At 35.5% G+C, this 15,000-nt stretch overlaps 1 protein-coding gene across 3 annotated transcripts in view; it reads left to right on the top strand.

Annotated features, from left to right (window-relative positions):
- The window catches only part of LOC106883153 (vacuolar protein sorting-associated protein 41 homolog), a 172,996-nt gene that overhangs the window by 49,487 nt on the left and 108,509 nt on the right, over positions 1-15,000 (top strand). For all 3 annotated transcript variants that reach the window (XM_014934063.2, XM_014934065.2, XM_014934061.2), the window contains 2 exons: positions 3,632-3,727; positions 5,951-6,028. In XM_014934063.2, the coding sequence (XP_014789549.1) occupies positions 3,632-3,727; positions 5,951-6,028 (174 nt within the window). The remainder of the gene's footprint in view (positions 1-3,631; positions 3,728-5,950; positions 6,029-15,000) is intronic.

Below are 15,000 nucleotides of genomic sequence, written 5' to 3'. Positions count from 1 at the left end.
GATTCAGGATTATCATTTCAGGAAAGTTTGTGTTCTACCTGTGATACAAGTTTGGTAAGGATGAAATCGATGTGATCATAGGTCTTAATGCTTAAGAAAACTTAGGGCTAAACAATTACAAAAACATTGCTGATACTTTTTACAGCTAATCAAGGAAGCCTCTGTACAGTAACTTGATCTGCTAGAAATAATAGCCAAATCTGTCTCACAAATTATATTCTTGTTGTCCAAAATGCATAAAATAGTGGGATAGTCATGACTAGAATACTTTTGATCATAACTCTACTTGATCAAGGCTAAAATTGGCTAAACAATAACACCATTGCCAACATTTTTCATAAATGATCCAACCCTTTGTCACGGCCACTCATGACTGTGATAATATTGTAGTAGAAATGTGTCTGTTGTTCATGGTTGTTGAGTGCTGTCACATGTAGATACATATTAGGTATGTGTGTGTATGTATGTATATATTACATTTATTAATCAAGATCATTTCAATAATTAGTGGAATAGTAAAAAGTTTAGAAATTTCTTCAAAAACTTAGGACTGTCTATTATGTTGAGAAATAACTGTAAGGTCGCAAATTTTCTAGATGCACCACTGGAATGTAATACACACCTCCATCAATTATAAGCCCAATAAAAAACTGAAATATGCGAACAGAAATTCCAACCGTCCTAGAGCAGTAATTAAGTCCATTATTAGGGGTAGTTCACCTAGAATATCCAAACTTTCTACTCATGAAGAAATTCTCTCTCAAAATACAGACTATTATAATATAGCATTAGCTAGAGGCAGGTATACCGAAAAGATCTAGTATATCTGTTGTCAGTGTTGTAAAAATACCTAAAGATATTTGGGTTGCATTCACAAGAGTATAGATTTAGTGATACATCTTATCTAGGAAATGTTAATTGTTATATTAACATGCATGAGTGTAAAAATACTAGTAATCACAAGGTTAACCTGTACAAACTTCTCATAATAAACAGCTGAAAATTAAATAGGGAAATGATAATTCCCATAGATGGAAGCAAGATGTTGTTAATGTGGCAAACTGTCTACAAAGCTCTGGAACTTCCCCTAAACTGATTTTGAGTATCTTGGGAAACAGGCCTGCATCAAGTTGAAGTAGAAAGATTACATATAACAAGTTTTACTCCATGAAATTAGGTTAGTAAATAAATCTAGAATTAACCACACCACTCTCAACAGCAACAAAACTAGTAAAAATAGGTTACACAAGAAAAGTTTTAAATCCCCTTTCAGAATTAATGTAGCCTTGGATATCCTTGGAATTTTCTTTAGGCTTTGGAGAAGTATTCCCCCCTCTAGTAAGTATAGTAACATTTTTAGTGGGCATAGTGTGGAATTCAACCATGTCTAATTTAATTGATAATGTAACACATATTAACGATAAGAAATTGAATAGAATTAGTAATATGAAACCTGTATTTAATTATTCATATAGTAAATACAACTGTAGGTCTTCTGTATATTTGTCTCTATTTTGTATAAATAACACTAGTACTTTGGAGTTCCCTCCTAGCAATAATAATTATGTTAATACAATAAATAATGTTTCTTCAGATAATAAACCTAACAGTATGTGAACTGTTGGGATCAATATCAGTGCTCTTTAAATATCCAATGTCTGAGAAAGAATTTATTGTATAAGTATTCTGTTAAAAAAATGCCCAATACAGTACATTATTATGTAGGTGAATTTAAATTCAAATTTAGATTGCATAATCATATACATTCCTATAATAACAAATGAAAAAATCTTAGCACTTCACTAGCTAAATTCATCTGGGATCTCAAATAGTGGAAGGTAGCTGTAATTTGTATTCTATGGAAGCACCAGAAATTCTCAGGTGCAAGTCTGGTCTAATTAATTAGCATTATAAATTATTGATCCATTGTTTTCACCAGTTCAATCGAACATTCTTAGAAATTTCATTTAGCTTACTTACTTGATTTGAATAGAGTTAATGATAGCGTTCTTATTTATTGTTAGTCCAGCTTTATCACAGGTGATTCTGTTTAAAATGTCCTCTACATCTTACTATTTCTTGCTTAAATTATTTCTTATATAACTAATCATTTATTTCTTAACTAACAAATTTATCTAGTTTCATCTGTAAATGATCCAATAATATCTAGCTATAATTCTTGTGGAAGTCTTTATTCTAGTTCCTTGTCTTTTCAAGTCTTTATCTTGATTTTCTCTTTATATTTCTCTTTTTCCTATTATTTAATACTTCTAAGAATATAGCAATAAACTATCTTCTTTGAACATTTCCATTTTATCCCTTTGTCTTCTTATCTCTCCACTAGTATATAAGAATGCAATAAGTCTTTCAGTTTCCCTGGGTCTATCAGCGTTTGTTGCCTTAGCTGTTTACAATACATTTAATGAATGGGAACTAGTAAGGCACTTTTGTCTTCATAGTCCCTCTACATGGGTGTTTCTCTGATAGTGCAACAACTTTGCTGTTTAATTTATTACTTGATCTTCTATGCCCTTCTCTCTCTCTCATATCTATTTAACCTAATTCAGCTATGTACATACCCCCGCTGGTAGTATTTTTATGGCACAGAGATTTATGTGAAGAGATGTTTGGCAGAACTTTTCATTTAATATTGCATGGAATTACATCATTTCTTTTTATTTATATTGCCCAGCATGTAAATTGATGTAACAATTCCACTAATTATCAAAACGATAGCAACTGATTGATAAATGTATATCATTATCTTCATGCACCAACCTAATAATCAATACATTTCTGTGGGTTTACAGTTTGTAGAGAACCGTTTTATTGGATTAACTGAACACTAATTCTAATTTTCCTTCCTATACATTTCGCATAGAGTACTGACTGAGGTACTTGCCAAGACTTCATAAATCCCTATCCTCTTACTATATACACACACACACACACACACACTCACACTCACTCACTCGCTTGCTCGTTTCAGTTCAGATGGGAAGCAACTATGGTGGTTTTTTTACTACTTGATTCTCATCCTGCTGTCATTCCTTAGATATTTTCCAAGTAGAAAACATTTCTTTTTTCATATTTTGGAGGAATATTGGTAGTGCAGAGTTAACAAATGAATTGTTGTCAATAAAATGTCAACAAACATCACCAGTTGTAGCCCAGTCACAAACAGTGATATCAGCATCTATAGCTGAGCTACAAATGATGGCATCACCATTAGCCATATTTCAGCATAGACTGTAAATACACACACGCATGCACACATGAATACACATTAATATACTGAAGCACCTATGGCAGTGAGCTGGCAGAATCGTTAGCACACTGGACAAAATGCTTAGCAGCATTTTGTCCATTTTTACGTTCTGAGTTCAAATTCCACTGAGGTCAACTTTACCTTTCATCCTTTTGATGTAATCGACTTACTCCAACCCTCGAACTTGCTAACCATGAAACCAATGTACTACAGAGCTTAAAGTTTGGCTCCAGTTACTTCATTTTATTTTTATACTTATTTACTTTCTGAAATGAATTTGAAAATTTATTCAATAACAGCATTTCTTCCTCTTAAACAGAAAATACTGAAACTAAAAAGCAAATCATTCTGCTTTCATTGCAGGAAGCTGAGCCCAAGTTAAAATATGAACGCTTGGTTAATGATTTAACTAAGATTCTCAACAAAGATGCTGCAAGTTGTATGGCAGTTCACTCCAAAGTAAGTTTGTTTTGCTTGTTTGTATGTTTTATTATTTTATAAATATTGATTGGTTTGTTTAAGATGGTTGATACCCTTCACTTTCATAGTCATTTTCAAATTCTAACTGAAGATACACTCTGGTTTCATTCTACAAGTCTAAACTGCAATTAGCTCTTTCAGGTTTAGACTATTTTCATGATGTCCTCCTCTACTTTCCCAGGTTGACTACCTGATCCATTTTAGTTTCCATGACCAGTTTATTTTTAGTGGTGTTGTATCACCAAAGACTGTGTTTTAGGATTTCTTTGTTTCACATTCCAAGTAATGAATTCGGATTGACAAATTGACCAATCACTGTTGATACCTTTCTCACCTCCAAATCCAACCTTTGTCCTATCCTTGCTACCTTTGATTCCATTTAATCATCTGATGACTGCTTAATCAACGCTCTTTATCTCACCTCACATGTTGAGGTTGGATAAAAAAAAAAAACTTTGCTCCTTAACGCTGGCACATCAAATCAGGGCTTAATCAATTCTATCCTGTTGACTACCATCATATTGCCCACACATCAAACATCTCAAAGGTGGTGGAAACAGCTATAAACAACCACCTCCTTTATTACCTTCCCCTGCTTTCCATAATCAGTGGTCACTACTACAGCAGTTTTCCAAGAACCAGATCTACCTTTTCCTTTCTCTTTTGTCACTTATTAGTTTATTAGCAGAACTATTTGAGCATCAGACAAAATGCTTTGCAGTATTTGTTCTGGCTGGGTTCTGAAATTACATCCCGCTAGGATCACTTTTGCTTTTCATCCTTCCAGGATTAATAATTAAGTATCAATCTGGAGTGGCGAACTGGTGAAGATTTTAGAGTATGGAACTGAATGCATTGTAGTATTTGTTTCAGCTGTTTGCATTTTGAGTTGAAATACTACTGTTGGTTATTTGAGTAGTAGACTCAATTCATGGCCCACTTTAATTCCACAACTTGGTCCTTGGGTGTCTTTAGTTGTATTCACTCAGCTGCAAGCATTTGGGCCAGATCTCTGGTTTGATGATACCTTTTTCTTTTTTTTTTTCCCCACCTGTCTGTGAGGTTCTAAAAAGGTTCATGGGGACTGTCTGTTCTCTTGATAAAATGATAAAAATTCTAAAAAAAAGTGTAAAAAAACCATACAGATGTGTCCTTTTGTAGTGGAATTTGGGAAAAACAAACTTGTTACCCTTTGTCTGGCATATAATGACTATATTTATTAAAGAAACATCATCAACATCATCGTTGTTTAACGTCCGCTTTCCATGCTAACATGGGTTGGACAATTTGACTGAGGGCTGGTGGACCAGTAGGCAACACCAGGCTCCAATCTGATTTGGCAGAGTTTCTACAGCTGGATGCCCTTCCTAACGCCAACCACAAAACTACATTCTTCACTACACCAGAACAACACACAACTTGAGCCTTTTATAGTCACTACAAACATGAGGCTACCCAAGCTCTGGTGATTTCACAATATAACATCACATGTTATATTACAGAAACTGAAGGACAAAGACTAGGGTGCCACTAATGATCAGAAAATACCTGAACCCTCAATAGTTATCCCCTTCCAAAGGCCACTTTGGGTTAATGCTCACATACCTGAAATTGTATTGATGACAAACAAACATCCTAGACATCATTTAATGATAGCTCTTCTGAAGTACCCAGTACACTCTGTAAAGTGGTTGGTATAGAAAGAGCATCCAGCTGTAAAAATTGTGGCAAAACTAAGGTACTGGAGCAAGAGGATTTCCACCAACCTGTAGTATCCCGTTAGACCATCCAAACCATTGATGTTTTACAAACTTGTCCAGTTCAAACCAGTATAACAAGACAGATGGAAGTTTCGTTCTTGTCACTTAGTTTGCAGAAATAACAGCTAAATCTTCCTCAAATTACATTCTACTGGCTCAAAAAAGGAAGGACACATTGTTCTAGGTATACAACTGTGCAATGATCATGACAAGAATACTTTTGATCAGAGATCTGCTCAGTTGTGACCAACTCAAGGTTAAACAACTGACAAACAGGTAGTAGTGGTGGCAACAGGGGGTGCTGGGTTTTTTCTTTCTTTTTATTAGCCTTGCACTATTTTGTTCAGATTATCTTTATCTTCAAATAAATTGCAATTTATTAGTTGTTAAACCAACTGTATTTTCTCTTTTTTTTTTTTTCTTATTTTTTACTTTCTTGCAGTTCTTGGCTCTTGGCACTCATAATGGTGCAATCCACATATTAGATCATGCCGGATACAACATCAAAGACATACAGGCGGTAAGTTGTTTATTTAATTCTTTATCACAAGGTCATGATTTCAGCATTTATCTTCCATTGGGTTCACAGCTGTATGAGCCTACACTAACTACCCAATTGTGGGACGGACCAGAGCAAGAACCAGATGAAGGTTGTTGTTGTGGATATGTCAATGTAATCTGAAACTGTGCATAAACTAACACAGGGTACCCCTTGGGGTTGTTACCATTTTGGAGATCCTTTCTTGTTGTTGTTTGGTTCTATATGTTCTTATTGTTATTTATTGATGTGTTTTCTTAATTGTTTTGGTGGCCTTGCCCTTTTATTCATCATAAATCCCCACCCCGTAGTTCTTGACTGTTGTTTCCTTTTGGAATTCATGTTTGTAGTTCAGTTGTGTGTGATGTTAAAACAGTCGAAAGGTTTGAGAACAGAGCCTTTCTTCCCAGATCAAGCCCTTATCAACTTTTTCAAGCACTTACTTGAAAAGGAAGATGAAGGAAGAGAGGGAGAGAGTAAATTTTATGAAAGGTGCAGGCATGGGTGTGTGGTTGGGTAGTTCTCTCTCAACCACATGGTTTCTGGTTCAATCTCATTGCACGGCCAATGAAACTGAACTTCTGTTATAGCCTCAGTCCAGCCAAAACCTTGGGAGTAGATTTATTAAACAAAAACCTAAAGAAGCTTGTTGTGTGTGAGTGTCCTGACCTCATGTAATGGTTGTAAGCAAGTGTCACTATCAAACAAGCAGTATCATTTATTACCAGTCTTCCACGAAAATATGTTTGGCCAAGGGGAAATATTAACTTACTCAGAAACAAAGAATTGGCAACAGGACGGGCATCTGGCCATCGAAAATTTGCTTCAATGAATCATGTCTGACCCATGCATGCATGGAAAAGTGGATGTTAAAACGAATATGATGTAGGTGAAATTGCTGTGACTAAATAGCCCTGCTCTATGCAACTATTAATTAATGACAAAAATCGGAATAAGTAATTGCTTTTGCCTATCAGGGTAGCCCAGGATTGGTGGGGGGTACTCCAAAACACTCTATGCTGCTGCCCCTCCTCTACTTTCTCATCACCCCTTAATTTGGCGATCCATTTTTGTGTTTATGTACTGTTGTTTTCCATTTACTATTATTATTTATTATTTCTGTGTCTTTATTGATTGGTTGATCTTGCTCATTGTAAATCTGTTACAATTGCTTGTTTATTTAAAAGTTATGTCTCCATGCGCAATTAAAGCAGATACTCAGTTGCTGATGAAGTTCCCTCACAAGATTAAAACTAGTCTGGTTGATCCCGCTTTTTCTATATATGTATGTATGTATGTGTGCGTGTGTGTGTGTGTGTGTGTGTGTGTTTCTGTCTGTGTGTCTAACCACATAGCTATGCATGTGCAAGGTGTTTACATCTGTCTATCACTGACAGCATTGGCTAAAATTTATAGATATATTCTGTAGTACAGTATAGCATATATACATACATTTAAATATAAATAGGTGTATGTGTGTGTATAGAATCTGGTGGTCAGGAAAGTGAAATTCAACTAATTAGATGTGAGGTATTGGCTGCAATAACCATAGACAAATCTTGTCCCTTGGCATAATATAGTTTTGAACTTCACACCTGTACCTACACACACATACATGTATGTGTATGCATATATGTATGTATATACACACACACACACACATTATGGGTGCATGTATGCATACACACGTTTGTATACATAATATTCATAGCTGCATGCACACAGACTGTGTATGTATGTATGTGTGTGTGTGCATGTGTGCCTATGAATGTATGTTAATGCATACATATCAACACAAGCACCCACATCTTGTTCAAACCTGTTTTATTCAGTATCACTATTATTGTACATGTAAGCATGGCTGGAAAATATTGCAATATATTGCAATAAAGAAGAGAATCATGTCTGCTTTTCAGATGGAAGTGTTTTGACCTTAAGCATGTATGAATCTCTTTCACCTGAATAAAGGCTACAGACACACACACACAAATGTATGTACATGTGTGTGTGTATGTATATATATATACATACATACATATATATATATATATATATATATATATATATATATATATATATGAACTGCTTATTCAGGATCACTTTGATGAATGGTAAGACACCCACACACACAAGCACACTCAAAGACATCTAATGGATCCAGAACTTCATTGAACTGGTTACTAAAAGTTGTATTGGCACTGGTAAATCAATCAATATCTAAAACGCAAAGTAATAAGAGAGAGAGAGAGAGGCAGAGACAGAGAGAGAAATTATTGCTCGAAATATTGAGATGTCTGACATATTGATGCTTTCAGAAAATCATTTTTCTGTCGTCTCTACCAACATCAAACATTACCACCACCACTGCCTTCATGAACCAACAAAAGAACCTTTGCAGGGTCATTTGAAAAATAGCAATCAAATTTTCCTCATCCTGGAAAATGCAGCCAAATCTTCCTCAAATCACATCCACATCATCATCATTTTCATCATAATGCCCACTTTTCCATACCTGCATGTTTGAACAGAATTCACTCAAGCAGATTTTCTACAGCTAGATACCATTCCTGTTGTCAGCCCTTGCCTGTTTCCAAGGAAGGTTATTCCTTGGAAACAGGCAAGGGCTGACAACAGGAATATAGAGGGTTTCCTGTAGGATTAACGGTAATGTAATGGTAGTATTATATAATATTTCCTCATTGCCAAGCATGTTTCTCACAGGAGATTGAAAAAAAAAAAAATTGTTTGTTTACAAAACAATCAGTGTTGACATTTGTTTACAACTATCACAAGATGTCGAGAGAAAAGGGTCACTTCCCCTATCACATCGCATGCATGAATGCATACAAACAGACAAACTGACAGACAAACAAACTTCTTTCAGTTTTTGTCTACTAAATCCATTCATTAGGCTTTGATTGGCCAGGGGCTGCAATCAGACACATGCTTGAATACCAGATAGTGTGGTCCCAGATTCCCTGGGATGGTCATATTTAGAGTGCCTTCGATTATACATCAGCTTGATCAAGGTAAGCCTTAAGTTAAAGGTAATGACTACCGTTACATTATCGTAAATCCTACAGGACACCCTCTATATGGTCACTTGACTTGCTAGAAATTGCAGGCAGATATCCTACATATAACACTATAGTCAATACCACCAACCATACTTGCCACTTGGCTGTTATTTTATTTTCTTACCCCTGGAGTGATGAAGAGCAAATTTGGCCTTGGCAGTGTTTGAACTCAGCCTGTAAAGGGCTGGAACAAATATCACATTACATATTGTCCAACATAGTAATTATTCTGCAAATCCGCCAGTGTGTTGATGCTACTTTCGGTAGTGGTGGTAGCGGTGACAACAGCATCATTATGACTTTCATTAATGTCCAAATGTCCATTTTCTATTGTCATAATGATACAATGTCTGATATTACATTTCTGTGCTCTGTGCTATGTCATGTCATCTGTAAGGTGGAGTATCTTTAATATCTTAGCTGGAAACGGTAGTTAATTGTTAGCTCAGCAGCATAGTTAGGTCAGATACATTCACCATGCCCGTACATACATCATTTCAATGGCTTAGTCAGAGGAGGAGGAAGTGGAACAGAGACTGACAGTGGGGAAAGGAAGAGGAAACTAAGAACTTTGGGTTATCATTGGATTGGAAACCAGGTTGAAATAATTGCAACTGTGCAGATTCTGCTAAAGACAGATAATAAACTGGTTAGTGGTACCAGGGATGGTTCTTCCTCCTCCTCTAGTGCTTTTGTTGTTGTTTAACTATATGGTTGAGTATGTCTCAATCTATCGGATCTGTAAATATACTTTAAATGAACCACTTTGACACAATATACCTGCAACAAGCATCCTTGCATAATTTGTATGTCAATAAATGTGCAGGCATGGCTGTGTGGTAAGAAGTTTGCTTCCCAACTTCATGGTTCCAGGTTCAGTCCCACTGCATGGCACCTGGGGCAAGTATCTTGTACAATAGCCTCAGACCTACCAAAACCTTGTGAGTGGATTTGGTAAATAGAAACTGAAAGAAGCCCATCATATATGCTTACCTGTAAATCTGTGTGTGTGTGTGTGTGTGTGTGTGTGTGTGTGTGTGTCTTTGTGTCTGAGTTTGTCCCCCACAACCACTTGACAACTAGTGTTGGTGTGTTTACATCTCCATAACTTAGCAGTTCAGCAAAAGAGACTAGTAGGATAATTACCAAACTTTAAAAAAAAGAATGAGTATTAGGGTTGATTCATTTGACTAAAATTCTTTAAGGCAGTGCCCCAGCATGGCCGTGACCTGACAACTAAAACAAGTAAAAAAATAAATGCAGTTATGAATTTCTGACAGCAATGTATCAATTATTATTGAGTGTTGGATGGTATTAATGCCTGTAAAGCTACAGTGATTGGCTACAACACTTCAGGCATTCTCCCTTCACCAAAGTACAGGGAAGTTTATGTTTATATTAGGACATTAAATAAAACTAAAACATGTATGGCATAATTCCCATACTTTCAGAAACATTCAAAATATCGTTCGTCATTGACTATTTTGACATTACCTTATGTCAAAATAATTTCTGACCAACCAAAATGTTTCCTTTTGGGTAGACTGTTGGTGAAGCTCCTGCAAAGGGCTCCTGGGTCCTTGGCCTCAAGTAAGATTGCAAAATTGAAGAACCTATGAAAAATAAATATGTGATCATCATCATTGTCATCACTGTTTAACATTCCTTGTTTCCATGCTGGCATGGGTTTGGCAGTCTGATAGGAACTGTCAGGTGGCGAGCTGGCAGAAACATTAGCACGTCGGGCGAAATGCTTAGCGGTATTTCATCTGCTGTTATGTTCTGAGTTCAAATTCCGCCAAGGTCAACTTTGCCTTTCATTCTTTCGGAGTCGATAAATTAAGTACCAGTTATACACTGGGGTCGATGTAATCGACTTAATCCCTTTGTCTGTTTTTGTTTGTCCCCTCTATGTTTAGCCCCTTGTGGGCAATAAAGAAATAAGGAAGTAATGAGCCAGAAGACTTTATAAGCTCCACTGTCTGCTTTGGTATGGTTTCTATGGCTGTATTCCCATCATGACATAGTTACTTTACAGCTTGTAATGGGTGCATTTTATGTGGCTCTATCACCAGCAAGATTACCAAGTAACTCACAAGACAAGTCCCTTCAACTGAGGTGGGAAAATATTGAGGAAAAGGATGAGAGGTTAGAGTATGATATAGGGACAGTAACAGGTGACCTTGAAGTAGAGGAGATACATGGCTACGCCAGCTGGAAAAGAGTTGGGGAGAGAAGCCAGAGGATCAAGCTGTGTTGGGATGTGACTTCAAGTTACAGGGAAGTAAATATAAGTGAACTGGCATTAGGAAGGGCATCCAACCCTAAAATCCATGGCAAATCAGATTGGAACCTGGAGCAGCTCTCCAGCTTAAAAATTCTAGCCAAACCATCTAACCCATGCCAGCATGGAAAGCAGATGTTAAATGATGATGATGATGATGGTACAGATAATTGAACAGAGTGAGTGAGCAGGTGTTTTTGTGAGAGTGCGACAGGAGAGTGAGTGATAGAAGGGAGGGGAGTGCAGTGAATGGTGAACACAGATATAGGCAGGGAATGTTAAGAAGATGAGTTGTGGGGGAGAGATTCATCAGGGACAAACAACATCTATAATTCTTTATTTGCATAAATAAGATTTGTCATGCAAGGTTTTTTTTTCAAGTCATAACTTCACCCAATTTTCTGGAGCTTTTTTAATGATTTGTTGAATCTAAAGTTTCTCCCAATCATGTTAAGTCATATGTAACTTCACTGAATTTTGGTTTCTGATAGTTTTTTTTTTTTTTTTTTTTTTTTTTTTTTCGGTATATCTTTTCTCCTCACTTTTCATTTTGTTTACCACTTTTCTATCTTGATGTTGATATATACAACTTTCCTAACATTGTTTCAATGAAAATAAATGCAATTTTTACATTTTGCAAATTCTAGTTTGAGAGAAAAATTAGATTAGCTACAGATACAAAAGAATATTTTTTTCTTCTTGAGAAATGGACTCAATATGAGGAAACTGACTTTCACTTCATACTTCCATAGATTCAAATAGAGGGAAAAGATTTAATTAGTAAGAGAAGTATCAACAACAAGAAGAATGTTTTATTGCCAAAACATATTGTAAAAGTTAAAGACATTCCAAAAATGTGAATTATTTTCACTGCTTGTTATCCACTTTCCAAATATGTAAAATATAATTCTCCAGTCAGTATCCAGCTTGTTTGGTCTCTCTTTCAACTTTCATTATTACACTTATATCACATTTTGCTGGTCATATGAACTGAAGATGTTATGAAGTAGTTCAAATTTTTTCCACAAGTTGGTGGACAAGAGCAGCATAGAAACACTGCTGATGGTGTTACCCTAATTCCAAATATGTGCCATTTGTTGGAGTAGTCGTCTCCTGCCAGCTGGAAGGGGCTGAATCTATAATTCATAAAGCCATACAGACATAGATAAAAATTCACATTTATTTGTGTAGATATATGCATGTAGATATATTGTGTAGATATATGCTCATAGTTTTTTAGGGTTTTTTTTTTTTGTATGTTGAAAGGGTCTTTACCATATTTTATGTGTTATCTACCTTGTTTAAAAGTCAGGAAGTCATACAGGTCCATAGAAATTCACTTTTATTTGTGTAAATTAGCTTTTTAAAGTTCACTACATTAAATATATTAACACTAATAACTGGAAACTTGCAACTAATATACAGTTGCTGTTGTGTTGATCAAAGGCAGCTCTGGTATTTTCTTTAAATTGGACTGCTGCTACTGCTGCTGTTGTTGTTGTTGTCCTTCTTTTTCTTCATCTTTTTCCTCTGTTTCATTTTCCTCCTCCCCTTATCCCTAATTAAACAAATCTAGAATCAAAGATGATCCAGTTGTGTTCATCCCACATTTTATGGTCAAGCACTGTGTGTATAACTATGGGTATATTATTCAATAATTCGTTGTCTTTGATTTTCAAAGATAGTAGCATCTGATTCAGCTAATATTTCTACTTGGGTGGGTAACCGCGTAGAAGCCCTCTTTGTGTTGGAATATTGCTGTCATTACTGCTGCTGTTATTGTTGTTGTTTGACCCCAGTCAGTTGTATTTCATCAGACCTGTGACATTTAAAAGATACCCTTAAGTCTAATACCTTGAAAATAACAACAGTGTCATTGATAGATAATGTCCTAATGAAGGATTGGGTGGTCATAGCTGGAGTAACTTTAACACAATGTGTGAATAAACAGTACGATAATCATGGTTGGGACATCTTTGTTCATAGGTTTACTCAGTCGGGGCTGACCTTGGGCTAAACAGCAATTATTTACAAGCTGATGGATCCAGCTAACAAACTGTGTGTGTCTTCTACATTGATCAATTAAACACAGCATCAGATCATCCATTCCACTACAACACGATGACTGTGCTTATGTGTGAGTGTGTATGTGTGTGTGTGTGTGTGTATACATATATATATATATGTATATATATATATATAATTTAATCCTTACTCAATGCTTATAGAAGAAAACTAAATTTTTAAAGGGACCACAGAGAGATGAGTGAAATGGAGGACTGGTGGGGAGCTTCTGTTTCAGAACCCTTGGATTTTTTTTTTTTTTCAGCTGTATAGTTCACGGTGTGAGAAATTAATTTATTCAGTATTCAGCTTAATGTGGATTATATAACAGCTTTATGATGGGATAAAAGGAAAGATCCTCGCTGTGGAATTTCAGCTGAGGTGCCATATTTAAGGAAATGTCATGGGCAACATGATCATGCATAAGCCATGTTGAGATTAGCAGTGTGAAGAGTTTGTGCCTTGGAGAGAGGCAGAAGTGTGGGGGAGGAAGGGGTTGTGTTTGCTTGTGATCTATGATAATGATGGTGGTTGTTATTGTTTTTGTTGTTGTTGTTATTATTGCTATTAACATGGTAGGGAAAGCTATTCTAATTTATTGCTAAAGGTTGTGCGGAGTATTATTGGGATGGGAACGTATGGGTGACTGCACAGTGATGTTTATATGTATATATATCTCTGTGTGTGTGTATAGTGTATATATGCATGTATATAATTTATCATATATGTATATTCATATATATGCATGTATTTAATTTGTTATGCATATACATATATATATGTGTGTGTATGTAATATGTATATATATATATATATATATATATATATATATATATATATATATATATGATGTATTACAACAGTATATGTTGTGTAAGATATATATTTATGCATAATGTTGTGTGTTTAATGTATAAACGTGCGATATATGCATGTTTAAATGCATGTATATCAATATAAATATATCCCTGTATATGTATTGTCTATTTTATGTGTGTGTATATGTCTATATATATATGTATCCATATATATATATGTACGTACACACACACACATAGGCTGTGATTTATGCATAAAGATTTGTGTGTGCGTGTGTGTGCTCAAGCAATGCACACACATACACACACACACACACACACACACATTTAATATATATGCAGTTTTTAATCACAGGCATGTATATTATGTCATGATGATGATACATATGTACACACACACACACATATTTACACACAAAATATAGAATATAAAACAAAAGCATATACACACATCCATGTATGTACAAATACACACCCGCACATTTATAGACACACACACACACACACACACACACACACACACACACACACACACACACACACACACACACACACACACACACACACCTTAACTCTGGATATAAACATTGGAAATTGGAGGAGAAAAAATATTGTAAACTCCGATAAGAATCAGAATATGAATCTCTTGGTAACCAAGCAAAAATGCTAATGTCAATACATTACTCTCTGTGGCTTTTAAATTAGTCTCTG

The sequence above is a fragment of the Octopus bimaculoides genome, chromosome 18 (assembly GCF_001194135.2).
Source record: "Octopus bimaculoides isolate UCB-OBI-ISO-001 chromosome 18, ASM119413v2, whole genome shotgun sequence".
Classification (NCBI taxonomy): domain Eukaryota; kingdom Metazoa; phylum Mollusca; class Cephalopoda; order Octopoda; family Octopodidae; genus Octopus; species Octopus bimaculoides.
The sequence above is the reverse complement of the archived record's forward strand: the minus strand, read 5'-3'. Positions and strand labels throughout refer to the sequence as shown.